General features: G+C 43.9%; 1 protein-coding gene across 2 annotated transcripts in view; it reads left to right on the top strand.

Moving 5' to 3' along the window:
* Positions 1-19,172, top strand: part of ACAD10 (acyl-CoA dehydrogenase family member 10) — a 40,203-nt gene that overhangs the window by 4,833 nt on the left and 16,198 nt on the right. Inside the window, exons 3-8 of one of the 2 annotated variants that reach the window (XM_029922440.1) lie at positions 3,932-4,080; positions 6,147-6,341; positions 10,994-11,152; positions 11,678-11,837; positions 12,938-13,079; positions 18,278-18,346. In XM_029922440.1, the coding sequence (XP_029778300.1) occupies positions 3,932-4,080; positions 6,147-6,341; positions 10,994-11,152; positions 11,678-11,837; positions 12,938-13,079; positions 18,278-18,346 (874 nt within the window). The remainder of the gene's footprint in view (positions 1-3,931; positions 4,081-6,146; positions 6,342-10,993; positions 11,153-11,677; positions 11,838-12,937; positions 13,080-18,277; positions 18,347-19,172) is intronic. The other variant, XM_029922441.1, reaches the window with a different exon arrangement.

Here is a 19,172-nt window from a genome sequence, read left to right as displayed (position 1 = left end):
GCTCTCTCAAAATAAATAAAATTTAAATAAAGGCTAATAACAGTACTTACCTCTTTGGGATTTGGGGAGAGTTAAGTGCAATAATGTTTTTTTAATGTTTTATTTGTTATTGAGAGAGAAACAGCATGAGCGGGGGAGGGTCAGAGAGAGAGAGAGACACAGAATCGGAAGCAGGCTCCAGGCTCTGAGCTGTCAGCACAGAGCCCGATGTGGTGCTTGAATCCACAAACTGTGAGATCGTGGCCTGAGCCAAAGTCAGCTGCTCAACTGACTGAGCCCCCCCAGGTGCCCCGAGTGAAATGATTACAGAAAACACGTGCTTAGCACTGTGAGTGCTTGTCTCCACTTAAATTCCCACTACACGTGAGCTGCCGTTGTTACTGTTGTTGTTGGTATTGGTATTGGTAGAATTTAACTGCCTTTCTCAGAACTGTGCAGCTTCCCTGAAACCTGCTCTGTGTCCTTCAGGATCAAACCTGTTGTCTCCGACCCTTTATCAGCCCACATGGTTTACTTTTTTCCTTACTCAGTTCAAGTGAATTGAGTTGGATAAATCTTGGCCTCAAGTGTTAGGAAACTTAACAAAACAGTGACTGAAACAAGATCAAAATTTCTTTCTTTGGCGCCTGCAAGCTCAGGTGTGTGGTAGGGGCTAGTATGTCATTTAGTGATACCAGGCACTCGGTTGCTTCTATTGTGTTGCTCTGCTGGGAGTACTCTTTATTTCTAGTTTCACCTCCTGGTCTATTTGGGCTGCATTGCCTCCTGCCATCACATTCTCATTCCAGCCGGCTGGAAGTAAAAAAGGCCAAAGAGCTGACCTGCTATGGTAGCTGGTTGGGCGGTTCTCCATGATAAATCAACCCAAGTCCTGGTTTTACATGTCCCTGGGTAAAAAAAATTACTATTGACCTTGAACATGAAACAGTTATTTAACCAGTAAAAATGAGTTTGTTCGGGAATAGCAGAGAATTGCAATTTGGGACAAGCAAGCTTTGGCCAAAACCATAGGTTAGTTCAACAAACAAAAGAGAGGAACATTTTATGGAGAAAGAAGAGGAGGTTGGGAGGGCTTGTTTTGAACAAAAGTCCACTGGAGAAAGGCAGGAGTTCCTGGTGATGGTGGCTTCTCATCATCCGAGCTGGCGGGGCGGCCAGTTCGGCGTGCGTCCTTTCCTGTGGGGCCAGTAATTCGCTGTCCTTTCCCATTGGAGAGCCTTCTCTTGGTGCCTGTGATTGACGGAGTTGGAAGGGTATGCGAGCTCCCCCTTCTGGCGTGCTGACTTCACTTTAGGGAGGTTTTCCTTTTCTCCTTACCCCGCTAAGCAGACTTTCTTGCTGAGCAATTTTTTAGCTCCTGCTGCAGCTGGGCCCGCAGCCTCCCTAGTCCTCTGCTCGTATTCCTCTGGCATTTGCCCCCGGGCTGCTCCAACCTCCCCAGCAGCCCCTGCTCTCCCACCCAAGCCTTCATACGTGCCAGACGGCTGCATCTCCTCTTTCACAGAAAACAAAGGCCACTGGACAGGATTCTACTCAGCTTTCTCCAGAGTATCTTGAGAACCTACTCGCTTCTCTCCACTCCTTCCGCTTTGGCCCAGGTTCAGGATCCTGTCTTCTCCTACCTGCACCATCACATGAGCCTCCTAATTCCGCTTCTCTCTGCCTCTGGCCCTCTGGATTTTGCCCTGCCTTCCGTGCGTCTGTATCTACATTTCGGAGATACAGATCCCATCCCCTCACTCCCTTGCTTCAAATCTTCGAGCGCCTGTGCTCTGCCCCTTAGATTAAGCCCAGAAGCTTTCCCTTGGTCTCCACGGCCTCTTGCAGCTTAGCCCTCATGTCCATTTGCCAAACACATTTACACTCCTGTCTTTGCAAGTTCTCTCCCCTCTGCTGGCAGCCATCCTTCCCTGCCCCCTCTACCTGTTCAAATCCTACTTGTACTTTTCATGGTAAGCTAAAGAGTATATTACTTGGCACAGTGCCTGGCACACTCAGTAAATCCTGTGCTGGTTATTAATATTGATTTTAAGACTTCTCAGGGGACCTGGGCGGCTCGGTTAAGCGTCCAACTTTGGTTTGGGTCATGATCTCATAGTTTGTGGGTTTGAGCCCCACACTGTCTGTGCAGAGCCTGCTTGTGATTCTCTTTGTCTCCCTCCCTCTGCCTGTACCCCATGCATGCGCACGTGCTCTCTCTCGTTCTCGCTCTCTCTCCCCTCTCTTAAAAACAAATAAACTTAAAAAACAAACAAACAAAAAGAAACAACTTCTTTTCTGTGAAAACCCCTCTAACCTCCACCCTGGGTCGAATGTCCCTGGCTAGCACGTTCCCAGGTCAGTTCAAGCTTTACCAAGGTGTGTTTTAGGTAGGCAACTTCTCCTATACCGGAGTAAGTAGGCTTTGCAAGCCACACAACCTGTCACTATTGTTCAGTTCTCCTGTTGGAGCAAGAAAACAGAGACAGACAGTAGTATATAAATACAAAAGCAGATAGGAGACACATTTGGTTCCCAGGCCATGTTTTGCACACCCTTGGTCTAGTTTTTACACTCGTGTGGTATTCCATTATATGGATGTACTGTAGCTGATGTAACAAGCCATTTACTAACATGAATTTAAATTTCTGGTTCTTTTTAACATGAGCAATTCTGCACAAACAGCCTTATACATAATCTGCGCTGACTTTTATAAATATATCTGTGGGAGAAATTCCTAGAAGTGGAATTACTACATCAAATGTATATTTAAAGTTTTGCTCTCCATAGCGGTTGTACTTCTTTCTACTCCCATCAGCAGTTGACGAGTGAGTGCCAGTTTCCTTCCGTGCTTGCCAATTCTGAGACCGTAAAAAATGTTACACACTTTAGTTCTCAAGTTAAACAAGTGAGATTATTTGGATTGAGCTTCAAGTCTTGCTATTCTGAATATGTATCAAATTAGTAACATTGATTATTTCTGAAGGAGATTGCTTGTCACTTTACTTTCTTTTTTATACTTTGTGTATCGTCACATATTTTCAATGCACAGGCCATACTTTAATCAAAACAAAAAATGTGCAAAATATATTATATCTTAGAAATATTTATGATTGCTACATATATATTTGCCCCATAGCAGCTATATTTTAGAAAGAAAGAACAACCTTGTACAAGAAAAAGCAGCCCCTGTCCAGAGGCTCCCTGTATACACAAATGCTGATCCAGTCACTGCCTGAGCATCTTGTGGATCAAAACGTCTTTAGGGGCTCCTGGATGGCTCAGCTGGTTGAGCGTCCAACTCTTGATTTTGGCTCAGGTCATGATCTCACCGTTCCTGTGTTCGAGCCCCGTACCGGGCTCTGCGCTGACAGCATGGAGCCTGCTGGGGATTCTCTCGCTCGCTCGCTCGCTCTCTCCACCCCTTGCTCACACTCTCCCTCCACTCCTCAAAAATAAAAATAAACATTTAAAAAAAGGAAACTTTCTTCTTGATTCTACAAAGACAGCACCGCCGAGTGAATCTTTCAGTGTACCAACTCCACTGCCGCACAGGATGACTGCAGTTTACGAAATGAAGGGCCTGTTTTGGAGTGCTGTCAGAACCTGGCTTATTATGCATGTATTTCCATATTATGTGCCAGGACTGTATGAGCGACCTGAGGGACCTGAAGCAGTTAATGAGACCAAGGAAGAAAATGCATAATGCAGCGTCCAGAGTCATGGCAAGCAGGTGCTAAGGACCCGACGCTTAGCACAGTGTCCCCTCCGTATCACTGTTGTCTTAGGGGTCTGAGGCTGAGAGTTTGCATTTTCCCAATTTCTCCTACTTCAGGAGAATCCACCTGGCACCACAGCAGTGTCGCAGGCACTGGCGGTCATCCCCCTGAGCTCCCTAAACCCCAGCCACCTCTCGATGTATTTCACTTACTGCGTATTTTACTTCCTATAGAATGGGAACTACAAAATGACATCCCTCCTGGAACCATACTAAAGGCCTTTATCTCAGGTGGTGAAAACGGGCCCTGGATGAAATTTATGAGAGGAGAGATAGCAACCGAGGATTTCTTACGACAGTTTGAGAGACTTTGCTCTGAAATCGTGAGTGATAAACATTCTTGAATTTCCATATTCTTTCTGCTTAGAGTTTGGATGCAATACTCACCCATTAAGTTGGTTTAACTGCAAATAAGTGAAAACTTAATAATCCATTTTAATTAAAGATTTTTTTATTCATTCATTTGAGAGAGAGAGAAAGAGAGAGAACAAGTCGGGGAGGGGCAGAGAAGAAGGGGTCCTGAGGATCCAAAGCAGACTCTCTGCTGACAGCAGAGAGCCCAGAGTGGGGCTTGAACTCATGAGCCATGAGATCATGATCTAAGCCAAAATCAGGTGCTTAACCGACTGAGCTCCCCAGGCGCCCATCCATTTTTAAGTTTTTAATGCATTTATTCCATCCGCAGGTACTGAACTTTAACTGCATATGTGTAAAAGTATGCACCTCCCTGCTCATGCTCTGTGTCTCTTTTTCAAAAATAAACATTAAAAAAAATTAAAAATGAATGTACATAATGTCACTCAACTGGACACTTAAAGTGGTTAAAATGGTACATTGTGTGTGATGTATATTTTTAAGATTTTATTTTTATTATTTTTTTATGTTTATTTTTGAGAGAGAGCGAGATAGACAAACAGAATACGAGTAGGGGAGGGGCAGAGAGAGAGGGAGACACAGAATCAGAAGCAGGCTTCATCCTCTGAGCTGTCAGCACAGAGCCTAACACAGGACTCGAACTTGTGTACCTTGAGATCATGACCTGAGCCAATGTCGGACACATAACTGACTGAGCCATCCAACTGCCCCTGTGTTATGTATATTTTACCACAATTTCAAATACATATGTGAAACTTTGTCAGTGAGAAAAGACCACATATTATATGATTTCATTGATATGGAATGTCCAGAATAGGGAAATCAATAGAAATAGAAAGTTAGATTAGTGATTTTCTAGGACTGAGAGTATTGGGGAATGGGGAGTAGAATGGGACATGACTGTCAGTATATATGGAGTTTCTTTTCAAGGTGATGAAAACATTTTAAAGGTGATTGTGGTGATGGTTACACAACTTTGTGAATATATTAAAAACTTTGAACTGTACAGGTTATGGGTGAATTGTGTGATATGTGAATGTATCTCAAGAAAGCAGTTCTACAGTGTGTGTGTATGTGTGTGTTTGTATAAAAGAGCAGACCTGACTTTGCAGATGTTTGAAATAGGGTAAGAGTTTTCAAAACCCACATAGATTGAATTTAAAAATGAAAAATGGCTCAGAAACGGAAGTTCATAATACAAAATCATTACATGTCTTCTCCTTCTGGATCATTAAGAATTTAACTATAGGGGCGTTTGGGTGGCTCAGTTGGCTAAGCCTCTGACTCTTGATTTCAGCTCAGGTCATGATCTCACAGTTCATGAGTTCAAGCCCTGCATCAGGTTCTGTGCTGACAATGCAGAGCCTGCTTGGGATTCTCTCTCTGCTCCTCCTGCTCGTGCATGCTCTCTCTGGCTCAAAATAAATAAACTTAAAAAAAAAGAATTAAATGATATGATATCTGCTTAATATACTTTTAGTTTAAGTTATCCTCCTTGGATTTTCTGACACTTTACAATTGCCAATCCATGGGGTGCCTGGGTGGTTCAGTCAGTTAAGCGTCTGACTCTGGATCCCAACTCAGGTTATGATGTCACAATCTGTGGTCACTGCGCTGACAGTTCAGAGCCTGGGAGCCTGCTTCAAGTGCTGTGTCTCTCTCTGCACCCCCGCCCCCACTTGTGCATGCTCGCTCTCTCTCTCAAAAATAAATATATAAACATTTAAAAATAAATTAAATAAATTAAATGGCCAATCCATGAGTGAAATAAAGAATTCATGTAACTGGACTATTGATATAAATAGCTTCGTTCCCTCACCACTGTCACTTGAAGTTACTTTTTACAACCTGTACTCGAAGTTCTACCCAGGGGCTGAGGGACAATTCCTTTAGGTAGCAAATCAAAGGAGGTAGCGGTAGAAAGCCAGATACACGTGTTTTTCTCTGCTGGTGATAAGCTGTTCCTCCTACTCTCAATTATTATTGCTTCTCCTCTCCCCTCCCTCATTTTTAGTCAAAGACCTCCGTGCCTGTGGGCTCCTTTTTCTCTCTGATGACCAGTGAGCAAGTGGCAAAGCAGTTCCCAGTGATGGCTGAGGCCATAACTCAAATTCGGGCAAAAGGCCTTCAGACTGCAGTCTTGAGCAATAATTTTTATCTTCCCAACGGAAAAAGCTTTTTGCCCCTGGACCGGAAACAGTTCGATGTGGTAAGCTTGAAGTGATCCCAAACAACCAAAACAGAGTCTCTGTCTGCTTTAGGGTGCATCATTAAATGCTGCCTCGTAGCAGGTCTTGAGTGAATGGGTTTCCTTAGTCAGTCTAACATGACTAAATTAGGTTTAGACCCAACGGGATGAAAAGAGGATTTCTAAAACATCAGTGAGCTCTCAGCAAGGTCCAGTGGTTCTGGTGCTTGATAACTGGCTGAGACCTCAGCCTTAGAGACTCTTTCATCGTCTGGGTTTGAACCTTATTCGTCACATAACACACAAACCTCTGTCAACCCTCACGTCTAAAGGGCCCTTTGACCTTATCTCTTCAAAGATCAATCATATAGGAGTGCCTGGCTGGCTCAGTTAGTAGAGTGTGCAACTCGATCCTGAGATCATGAGTTCAAGTCCCACAACAGGTGTAGAGATTAGGTAGATAAATAAATATTAAAGGTGCGCCTGTGTGGCTCAGTCAGTTAAGCATCCGACTTTGGCTCAGGTCATGATCTCATGGTCCATGGGTCCGAGCCCCGTGCCAGGCTCTGTGCTGAGCTAAGAGCCTGGATCCTCCTCAGGATTCTGTGTCTCCCTCTCTCTCAGCCCCTCTCCTGCTCACGCTCTGCCTCTGTCTCTCAAAAATAAATAACCGTTAAAAAAAACTAAAAAAAAAAAAAAATTAAAAAAAAAAAACCAATGATGTTGTTCTTTTTCTGTGGCATTAATCCTGAGACCAGTGCTATCCAATAAAACTTACCGCAGTAATGGAAATGTCCAATATGGTTGTTTCTAGTCACATATGGCTATTAAGCCCTTGAAATGTGGCTGGTGTCACTAACAACTGAATTTCATTTCATTTTTATTAGTTTAAATGTAAATAATCACATATGGCTGGTGATTAAGTGTAAATAATCACATATATTAGTTAAAATGTAAATAATCCCATATTTAAATGTAAATAATCATATATTAGTTTAAATGTAAATAATCACACATATTTACATTTAGTTTAAATGTAAATATCACATAATCACATATTTAAATGTAAAGAACCACATACCATATTGGATAGCCCAGTGCTAGACTACCAAACTACCCTGAGAACATAGTGAGTGAGAGATGGTCTTTGGTGCCAGAAGGTTACTTCTATAAAGGATTCCCCATTTCCCCAGGAGAAAATAGGTTATCGTCCTGGGACAGCTATGAATTATTTGTAGATGACTTGCTTAAACTTCAGTTAGAAAATAGATTCTTACCGAGGGTTACTGTGTGCTGGCCACTGACTACGCACGAAGGGACGCTGTGTCAAAAGTGACAGACACAGTCCTTCCCTCCAGAGTATACACTTGCTACATTTCAAATGCTCACTCACCACGTGTGGCTAGTGGCTATGATACTGGACAGCATATACAGCATTTCCATCATTCTGGAAAGTTCTATCAGTGCTATTTTAGAACATAAAATCCAGTAGAATTGGCAGGCAGAAATTCAGAGGGCAAATGTTGGAAATTAAACGCTCAGCCTAGTGCTGTTTTCACCTTCTGCATCCTCCTTCTTTCTTCTAGAAAGTCTGTCAGAGATTGAGTCCTCTCCCCTCTGTACCCTTGCCCGGCTCCCCGCCTGCGCTGATTGTTGCTTTCCCTGCGGGACACAAACAGAGCTCCTCCAAGCCACCTCCCCTCTGAATTCCAAGCTCCCTTCCAAGCTCCCGGGACCTCAGCCAGATTCAATCCTGTCTCCGAAGCTTGCTAGCCAGGTGACCATGGGCGGTAGCTTTGCTTCCTTGAACCTCAGTGTCTTCGTCCGTAATTCAGAAATAGCAATTTCTTTGTTGTAGGGTAACTGTGTGCATCCCACAGAATAATGCATGCAGAGCTCTCTGCATGGCCCTGGCACGTGGTAAGTATTCAATACATTTTGGTGATTTTCAGAGATTTCTTCCATTCAGTGCAGCTATAGGAATGATATCTTCATCTAGACAAATTAAATTGTCCAGGCTCACATTGAGCCCTCCAAATGAAGCTACAATTTAAAAGACCTATGAGCATCTTTAAAAAAAAAATGGACTTGTTTATGCAGACTTCACAGGCTTTCTGGCCTGTGCTGTCCAGGGGTTTTTCTGGTGGGGTTTCGTATTGACATCTGCAGAAGACTTGGAGTTTTAAAAACACTTCCTCAAGGGCAAGGGTTAGAGTTTTGTCTCTCAAAAAAACACACACACACATATATAGATGTGGGTTTTTTTTTTCCTGTTTTTTATTTATTTTTGAGAGACAGACAGAGACAGCACAAGCAGGGGAGGGTTAGAGAGAGAGGGAGACACAGAATCTGAAGCAGGTCCCAGGCTCTGAGCTAGCAGTCAGCACAGAGCCTGATGCGGGGCTCGAACCCACGAACTGTGAGATCGTGACCTGAGCTGAAGCCAGACACTTTGCCGACTGAGCCACCCAGGCTCCCCATATATAGATGTTTTGATAGAATAAAGATAGTGTAAGCAATCCTGTGATCTCTGTCAAGATCAGAGGCTGAACTCTTCAACCAGTATTACAGGAATCTGTCTCAGCTTAAAAATTTCTTTCCATCTAAGTTTTTTCAATTAAAAAATTTTCACATTTTTTTTATCGTAAAAACCCACATAACATAAAACTTACCATCGTAACCATGTTTAAGTGTTCAGTAGCGTTAAGTATATTCACATAGTAATGAACTAGATCTCCAAGACTTTTTCAACTTGCAAAATAGAACAGAAAGAGAGGGCCAGGGATCTTCTCAAACTTAAATGTGGAGACTTTTTTCTACTTCCCCAACACAGTGACTCTCCCTCAGGAGGATGCCTGCTGGGAGACCTGGGCTCACCGCCCGCTCCGCCTCAGGCCCAGCTGTGCTGTCCGGCAGCCTGGACGCTGGTCTGTGTCTGCAACACCCAGCTTCTCTGGTGCCCGCTACTGACATTTTCTTTACTTGTCTTTTTTAGCTCACCCAGGTCCTTAAGAGACAGGGAAGAGGAAGTAGAATGGTCCGATTTATTAGGACACTTATTTTCCTGAAAGAGCAGTTCTCACCCAACCCTGAATAGTGCAAATGTAGAGTAGAGGAAGGGGCCCCCAGGTTTGTCCTTGGTCTCGGAGAGATGAGTCCTCTGTCCCGGAGTGAGCAGGGATGGAGTTCTATTCTCACGGCAGACCAGAAGGTGTCAGATATAAGCCTCGGTGGCTGTTTTTAGGCCCACTTTATAGGAGATTAAATCCTGGAGACTGCAGGTTGATGGGTCAAAGGTAGCCGGGCACTGCGTCAGGTTTTGCAGGGTTTCGTCTGGACCCTCTGCAGCACCGCCACCCTCCCTCTCCCCCCATTTCCAAATCAGATATACGGTGGAAGTGAGGTTGTCCGGACACAGGAAGCTCTTTGTGTGAAAGGCACGGTGCTTTGCCTTGAACATGTTTTGTTTCTTAATTTCTGAAATACGGATGTTAAGGTCATAGGTCTTTTGTAGTAGTAAACAGTGCCTTCTTTCTTTTTTTTGTTAAAAAAATTTTTTTAATGTTTATTTTTTTAACGTTTTATTTATTTTTGATACAGAGAGAGACAGAGCATGAGAGGGGGAGGGGCGAGGGGCAGAGAGAGAAGGAGACACAGAACTGGAAGCAGGCTCCAGGCTCTGAGCTAGCTGTCAGCACAGAGCCCGATGTGGGGCTCGAATCCACGAACATGAGATCTGACCTGAGCCAAAGTCGGAGGCTTAACCGACTGAGCCACTCAGGTGCCCCTAATGTTTATTTTTTATTTTTTTTTAAATGTTTTATTTATTTTTGAGACAGAGAGAGACAGAGCATGAGAGGGGGAGGGGCAGAGAGAGAAGGAGACACAGAACCAGAAGCAGGCTCCAGGCTCTGAGCTAGTCGTCAGCACAGAGCCTGACGCGGGGCTCGAACCCACGAACGTGAGATCTGACCTGAGCCGAAGTCGGAGGCTTAACCGACTGAGCCACCCAGGCGCCCCCCTAATGTTTATTTTTGAGAGGGAGAGAGGGAGAGCACGAGCTGGGGAGGGGCAGAGAAAGAGGGAGACAGAGGATCCAAAGCAGGCTCTGCACCGACAGCAGAGAGCCCGATGCAGGGCTCAAACACAAACCAACCGTGAGATCATGACCTGAGCTGAAGTCGGGCACCCAACTGACTGAGCCACCCAGGCGCCTCTCCCTTCTTTCTGAAAAACTGAAGTACTTTTCCTCGAGCTGAAATGTACAGTTCTGTGTAGCCACAATATCTAACATTAGCAACTGCTAACATCATTTTGGAACTGACTCAACTTTCATTCAAAGTTCTCAGCAACCACGAAGATAGGTAAGATAGCCGTTAGCATCCCCACTTTGCCGGTGATGAATGACACTGAGGCCCATCGTGACTTCGCTGTGTGCGCAAAGTCTCTGTGCCTGAGCCAGAACTTTGGTTTTCTGAGCTTGCCCCCAGGTAGCAACCCAGTATTTCCATATCCAGCTTTAAAAAGCAACATCATTTTACATCATAACACTCTTAAGTTACTCATTATAACACATCTCAACGATCTATTATCTTTTTCAAAAATATGCTAGTATGCATGTGGGAGCACCTCCTTTTAGGGACGCTCATCTCTCATTCCTGCCCTTCCCTCAGGTGGTGGAGTCCTGCCTCGAAGGTGTCAGTAAGCCGGACCCCAGGATATACAGGCTGTGCCTGGAGCGGCTCGGCCTGCCGCCTTCTGAGTCCATCCTTCTTGATGATCTTAGACCGAATCTAAAAGCAGCCGCCAGCCTCGGCATTCACACCATACAGGTAAAGATCACTGCTGCGCTCCAGGCACTGGCGTAAGCATTTCTTTTCTTAATGTTTTATTTTTGAGAGAGGGAAGAGAGAGAGAGAGCAAGGAAGACACACAATGGAAGCACCAGGCTCTGAGCCGTCAGCACCAAACCTGATGCGGGGTTCAAACTCACAGTCCGTGAGATCATGACTTGAGCTAAAGTCAGACGACTTAACCAACTGAGCCACCCAGCTTCCTGTGTTTGCTGTGGGGAGAGGGCTGCTGCTGCTGCCAGGAGGGCACCAACGAGCATGCGGGCTCTTCACTGGCACTCCTCCCAGCCAGAAAGAAAGTCTAATGTGGTTTAGATTTAAATGGGAAGAGCAAAGTCATTGTACAGCTTCCTCATTAGCTGAATAACCTGGCCTCCAAAGTCCTTGCTCAGACACCTGACTTCCTGGATATTTTTCTCGAAAAATCTACTCTTTTAGAGAACACACAGGAGGCCAGGTCAGGGGTGACTGGTGGCACATGTTCAGTCTTCTCTTCAAAACCAGGTTCACGACCCAGAGACTGCAGTAAAAGAATTAGAGGCCCGTTTGGGTTTTACGTTGAGAACGTTTGTTCCAAACACTTGCCCCGGGAGAAAGACAATGGACATTCCACGAGATTCCCTGGAGAAGTACCTCAAAGACTTGCTGGGCACCCAAAGCACAGGTATTTAAATTTCTATATTTTGCCAACTCTTTCAAGGCTAGGCCTTCAGTCTGGTTCTCAGTTTCAAGCCCTAGTGGAATATGCTGGAGACAGAGGCCGTGTGGTGAGGAAAACAGCTGTGGGGCTCAGTGGATCTGAGTGCCACTTTCGGTGTTGCTTGGGGAAAAGCATGAACCCTAAAAGTACACTCACCCACTCCTCCACCTGACAGTGTGGTGCGGCAGGGAGGGCCTGGGATCTATCTGGAGACCGTGGTACGTGCCAGGGGCAGTGAGTGTGTCTAAATGTTTTGAGATGAAGGCCTGTTTCGTGGAGGTGACTTAAGAAGCTGCATGAATTTATAATGTGACAAACTGTCTCCATCTCCTCAAAGGCCCTTCTTTGATTCTTCACATTCCTCCCTCAGAAAAGTAGGTGCCTCAGGGGTTTTGGAAGACATTTCCACCTGGTGATAAAGTTTTGCCTCACCCACTTAATCCTTGAAGAAGCCTTTTTGTGAGAGCGTCACTTATATTTTCCAGAGATTGGGTTGCTCTTAGGGCCGCTGCGAAGCTGAGAAGCCCCTTCTGAGCAGGCCAGCTCCGGCGAACTCAGGCAGATGCCTGTTTCCTGCTCTGCTGACCATGTGAAACGAGCTGTGTCCAGAGTTCAGTCTTGTTATGAAGCCGAGGGTTGATTGGGATGCCCCGGGGCGGGAGCCCGGAGTCGAGCCCGCTGGGCTGGGAGAGAGCGGCTCGGGGAAGGAGGCACTTGGGCTCACGCTGCGGGCCTCGGCGGGAGCTCCTCACCGCCGTCACGCCAGTGTCAGGCGTGGTTTGGCCGAGTGTGGGCTGACGGACGCACCAGGGCGCTTTTCATCCTCGGGCCTAGAGCATTCCATTGTAGCGTGGTGGGTTGCCATGACGGTGCTTGTGGCTGATAAACAGAAATGAAACGCTTTTCTTCGTGGAGCGGGAGTCGGCAGGAGGGACAACACTGGACACCGGCACAAAGAGAACATGCATGGCCTTCGCCACGCTGTGGGGTCGCTGGCTAGCGAGCAGCATGCCCGGCTCTGTCCTTCCGAACTGCTGTCGTTTTCTTTGTTTTCAAACTTGCAGGCCCACTGGAACTCCTGCAGTTGGATCGTGGGCAGTCAAAGCCAACCTACTACGTCAGGCTGGCTGACCGCCAGCTGGTTCTGAGGAAGAAGCCCCTGGGGACGCTCCTTCCGTCCGCCCGCACGGTGGAGAAGGAGTTCAGGTAACTTCTCAGAGCTGGGCCGCGCTGGCCCGGCCTCCGCAGCTCTGCCCTGAGCTGACGAGTCAGCGCTCCATCACAGTGCCTTGACGCACTTACAACTGCAAGTATGAATTTCCAGAATTACCTCAAATAAGAACATGTAACCTAATTTTATTCATAAGTTTGTTTTTTCTATACCTAAACCTGTAGAAAACTAGACTTTTGGAACCTCTGGCGGAAAAAGCATTATGAAATACTCATTAGTCTTACCTTTTAGTCTTAAAGACTAAGACGGTTAGTCTTTTCAACAGTATATTAGTGGGGCTGAGGCCAAAACAAGCAAGGCATTGAGTTGATAGTTGTTGAAATTGGCGGTGGCTTCGTGGGGGTTTTGTTTTATGAATCTCTCTACTCATAGATGTTTGAAATTTTCCATAATAAAATGTGTAAAAGAATACAGCCCACCCCAAATAGTTTCTTACGCAAATAGGAAAATTCAAACTCGGCGGGTTGAAAAAAAACCTACCTCCAAATTCTTTGAGACTGAGGTGAAAATTCTGGCCGGGCTCCAGAGTGGAGACTACTCTCCTGGAAGCCTTTCGCTTCCTCCACTTCTGTCTTCCTTCCAGCCCATGACGCTCTGTAGGAGGAGTTGCGGAGTAGTATGGAAAATGTGATTTGGGCTCTTGGTCCCTTCTTGTTCTCACTGTTTACCGTCTCTCCTTGGACTTTTTAGTTTCTAGAATCTGACTTCTCCATTGCCTGCAACAGCGACTTGATAATTATGAAGCCTTAGGGGGTCATCAGAGGAGAAAACCTATAGCTTTTTCTGAGCATTTGTATATGTGCCCATGTAGTAGCAGGTTGGTAGAGAGAAACCCTAAAAGTATGAAACCTCCACTCTCTTTTCATGCATCCTGCTTATGAACTCTCTCTGACCATTCCCAGAGGTACTAAGGAATTCTGGAGTGCTGTGGTGACATTCCAAAAATACTGGAATGCAGAGAATTTCCATTCTAGTAAAGGAATAAAATGTGCATTTAAAGATGAAATATAGTCTCTGCTTCTAAAACGCCAATGTAGGGGCGTCTGGGTGGCCTAGTCGATTAAGCATCTGACTTTGGCTCAGGTCATGATTTCATGGTTCATGAGTTCGAGCCCTGTGCAGGCTCTGTGCTGACAGCTTCAGATTCTGTGTGTCTCTCTCTCTCTCTGCCCCTCCCTTGCTCATGCTCTCTCTCTCTCTCTCAAATTAAATAAACATTAAAATGCCAAATGTAAATTTGAACAATTTTGGGAATGTTGGAAAACAACATGATACAATTTATTAAAAACCTCAGAGTAGTCACACTTTGAGATCTAATAATTCCAGTTAGAGGAATGTCTCTTTAAAAAATAATTCTAGGGATGCCTGGGTGGCTCAGTCGGTTAAGCGGCCGGCTTCGGCTCAGGTCATTATCTCACAGTTCGTGGGTTCGAGCCCCTCGTCGGGCTCTGTGCTGACAGCTAGCTCAGAGCCTGGAGCCTGCTTCAGATTCTGTGTCTCCCTCTCTCTCTGACCCTCCCCTGCTTGTGCTGTCTCTGTCTGTCTCTCAAAAATAAATAAAAGACATTAAAAAAAAATTTTTTTTAATAATTCTACACTCTGTCTCTCTCTCTCAAAAATAAATAACCATTAAAAAATAATTCTAAATAGGGAAAACAGTCTTATGCATTAATATGGTCACCACAATATTGTTTATAATAAAAAATTGGAAACACCCAAAGGTACAGTAATCAGGAGATGATTAAACCTTGGTATATCTACTTGTTGCCGTAACAACAATAATAGTAATAGCTAACATTTACTGAGTGCCTAGTACGTGCTAGGCTCTGTAATAAATATTTTAGATGTATCATTAACCCAAAGCATTCTCACAACTCATGATATGTTACTGTTATGATCCCCAGCTTATGGGTGAGGGAAGCGAGTCTCAAACAGGTTAGGTAATATCCCCAGAGACACACACTAGCTGAGTGGCGGAGCTGGGCATCAGACCTGGGAGGCGGTAGGATTCCACAGCCCAGCCTTAATGATCGTATTATTGTAGCCAAAAATAGGCCTAACACGAAAATGCTATGATAAAATTTTAACATGATAAAAACAGACACAGACCACATATAGTACTATCCTAACTATGTTGTTTGGTTTGGTTTGGTTTGGTTTGGTTTTTTAAAGATTTTATTTTTAAGTGATCTTTACACCCAACATGGGACTCAAACCCACAATGCCACGGGCAAGAGTCACACACTCCACCAACTGAGCCAGCCAGGCAGCTCCTAACTATGTTGTTGTTGTTGTTGTTGTTTGAAAGACTTGGGCACTGAAACAAAACTATGAGGGGTGCCTGGGTGGCTCAGTTGGGTTTGAGCCCCACATCGGGCTCTGTGCTGACAGCTCAGAGCCTGGAGCCTGCTTCGGATTCTGTGTCTCCCTCTCTCTCTGACCCTCCCCTGCTCATGCTGTCTCTCTCTCTCTCTTTAAAATAAATAAAAAACAGGAAAAGAATTTATTTTAAAGAAAAAAACTCTGAGAAAGGAATATAGCAGATTATTTACCATGGCCATGTTGGGCTGGCATGATTCTGTTCTTCAGTTGTGAAAGCAACAGAAACCTACCTGGACTGACTTAAGTGTTCTTTCTTAAAAAAGGAAAAGGAGTAAAACTTATTGACCTCATAATTTAAATCTTTCAGGCATGACCAGATCCAAGGGCCCATATGATGTCACCAGGACCCATTCATCCTCTCTGCCCCTCCATCTCTCCACTCTTCTTTCCTCCGTAACCTCAGTGAGTGTTCCAGCATGCCTCCTGAGATTGACCCATTGGCCCAATGTGTTGTCCGGGGGCAGGAGGACACATTGTGTAGATTGGCCGAGTCTGGGTCTTGTGCCCATCCTTGGCACCAGGGCGTGCACCACTTCCACCCAAACCATGCGGGCTGATGGTGGGAAGAGCTGTTCCCCAGAGGGAAGCCCAGGAATATTATCAGAGCATGAAGCAGGGAAAGGACGCCAGGCAGGCAGAAAGCAGGAGCCGGTTACTGGTGATAAGACTGAGTAATTATTTTTCTATTTAAAACCTAAAAAATCTTCTTAAATGTTTCATAGAGTTTGCCAGTAAACCCATCAGGGCCTGGAGTTTTTAGGAAAAGGTTTTTTGATTATGAATTCAATTTATAAACATTGGGTTACTCAGATATTTTATTGTATCCTGTTTTACTTTTGGTAAGTCATAATTTGCAAGCCATTTGTCCATTTTGTCTAATCCATCAAATTTATTGTTCATGATATTCTTTTATTACCCTCTAATGTATGTAGGATATGTAGTGATTTTCCCTCTCTATCATTCGTGATATTGAGTGATAATTTGATCTTTCTCTCATCAGTCTATCTAGGGATTTATCAACTGTTAATCTTTTCAAAGAACAGTGTGTTATTTTATTAAATCTTTCGTTTTCTATTTCATTTATTTCTGTTCTTTATTCTTTTCCATCTACTTACTCTGGGCTTAGTTTTTCATTCATAGTGTATCTGATTTAAAGTCTACTTACAAGTATTTAAAGTTACATGTTACTTTCTAAGCACTTCTTTATCCCACAGATTTTGACATGTATTTTTTATTGTTATTAAAGTTTAAAATATTTTCTAATTTCCTTTGTAATATCTTCTTTGACCCATGGCTTATATGAAAGTATGTTCTTTAATTTGCAAATATTTGAGCTTTTTTAAAAAAAGTTTTGGGGCGCTTGGGTGGTTCAGTCGGTTAAGGGTCCGGCTTCGGCTCAGGTCATGATCTCATGGTTCCTGGGTTTGAGCCTCTGACAGCTCAGAGCCTGGAGCCTGCTTCAGATTCTGTGTCTCCCTCTCTCTCTGACCCTCCCCAGCTCACACTGTCTCTCTCCGTCTCTCAAAAATAAATTAAAAAACACACCCAAAAAAGTTAAAGACAAAAGTTTTATTTAAGTAATGTATACCTCACGTGGGAGTCAAACTCACGTCCCTGAAATCAAGAGCCACATGCTCTTCTGACTGAGCTGGCCAAGCACCCCTCAAATATATGAGCTTTTTCTAGATGTCATAAATTATTTTTAGTTTAATACCACTGAGATCTTAGAAATACTATGTAAGAATTGCAAAATTGGAAACTTATCAAGACTTAATTGTGTGAACCAGCATATGATTTATCTCGGTGAACGTACTGTGTGCACTTCAGAAGAATGCATATCCTGCACTTGCTGAGGGTTGGGGGATGTCCATCAGGTCAGGCTGGTTGGTAGTATCACTCAGGTCTGTGTCTTACTGCTTTCTGTTCTAGTTCCATCGGTCACTGATAAAGGGTTTAGAGTCTCAACTACGATTGTGGATTTGTCCATTTCTCTCTGTAATTCTGATGGTTTTTCTTTCATTTTTGAAGTCCTATTATGAGGCGTGTACACATTTATGATTGCAATATCTTCCTGATGAATTAATTCTTGTATCATTTGGAAATGTCTCTCTGTTTTTGGTAGTACTCTGTCTTAAAGTGTCCTTTCTCTGATATTAAAGGCTATTAAAGTGATATTAAAGTGGCTATTTCTTTAAAAAAATTTTTTAAACATTTATTCATTTTTGAAAGAGAGAGAGAATCTCAGTGGGAGAGGGCCAGAGAGAGAGGGAGACAGGGAATCCCAAGCAGGCTCTAGGCTCTGAGCTGTCGGCACAGAGCCCTACGTGGGGCTCGAACTCACACACCGTGAGATCATGCCCTGAGCTGAAGTCAGATGCTTAACGGACTGAGCCACCCAGGGCCCCTAATGTAGCTATTTCTTATGCTTAATTGATTGCATGGTGCTTCCTTTTCTCTCCTTTTATTTTTTCCCTATGTTTTTATATAAAGAATGTCTCCTGTAGACAGCATGTAGACAGATCTTGCTTTTCTGTGCAGTGCAATAATCTGTCTCAACTGAAGTGTTTAGTCTAATTAATATAATGTAAGTATTGATATGTTTGACTTAATAAGTGCAGTTTTTCCATTTGTTTTTTGTTTGTCCCATTTTTTTTCTTTTTGCCTACTTCAGGGTCAATTGGATATTTTTCAGAATTTTATTTTAATTTTTGAGTACACTAATTTTAAATAATTTCAAGAAAATCTCATGAATTCAGGTAGCATTTTCACTCATTTCTCTTTATTCTGGCAGGATAATGAAAGCCCTTGCAAATGCTGGGGTGCCTGTCCCCAGAGTTCTTGACCTCTGTGAAGACCCAGGGTAATGTTGAGACTTATTTATTTATTTTAAGTGTTTATGTATTTGGGACAGGACGGGCAGAGAGTGAGGGAGAGCGAGAATTCCAAGCAGGCTCTGCACTCAGCGGGGCTCAATCTCACAGACCGTGGATACTTTAACCCACTGAGCCATCCGGGTGCGTCCGGATTTATTGATTTATTTATTTATAATTTTTTTTAATGTTTATTTATTTTTGAGAGAGAGACAGAGAGAGAGCCGGGGAGGGACAGAAAGGGAGGGAAACATAGAATCCAAAGCAGGCTCCAGGCTCTGAGCCGTCAGCACAGAGCCCGACACGGGGATGCAACCCTCTAACCATGAGATCATGACCTGAACTGAAGTCAGACACTCAGCCTACTGAGCCACCCGGCACCCCTGGATTTATTTTTTATTACATATTCAAACTACCAAAGAGAAAAACCCATATAGTCACTCAAATTCCAGTTTGTTAGAATGAAGACAAATAAAATTTGTGTAGGAGAGAAAAGAGCCACCACCCCAGAAGCTCACAGATCTGTAAGTTATCTCAAAAGAGAAAGAAATACCTGCTTTTGTGAGAATTGGTAGAAAACATATTTTTTATCATTAAAAAAAATTGTGTACATCTAGCTTCATGTTTGTTTTTGTTAATCTTTTATTGTGGTCCTTCTAGCTGTTTTTAAACTGCTTTGAATAACCTTTTTGAGTCTGTCTTTTTTCATCCCAACTATTTAATTATGAAAATTTTGAAACATATAGAAAAATTGAAAGAAGAAAACGTAGCATAAAGAGTTCTCATGTGGGGCGCCTGGTGGCTCAAGCAGTTAAG

This window comes from Suricata suricatta, chromosome 14 (assembly GCF_006229205.1).
Source record: "Suricata suricatta isolate VVHF042 chromosome 14, meerkat_22Aug2017_6uvM2_HiC, whole genome shotgun sequence".
Lineage (NCBI taxonomy): Eukaryota > Metazoa > Chordata > Mammalia > Carnivora > Herpestidae > Suricata > Suricata suricatta.
The sequence above is the reverse complement of the archived record's forward strand: the minus strand, read 5'-3'. Positions and strand labels throughout refer to the sequence as shown.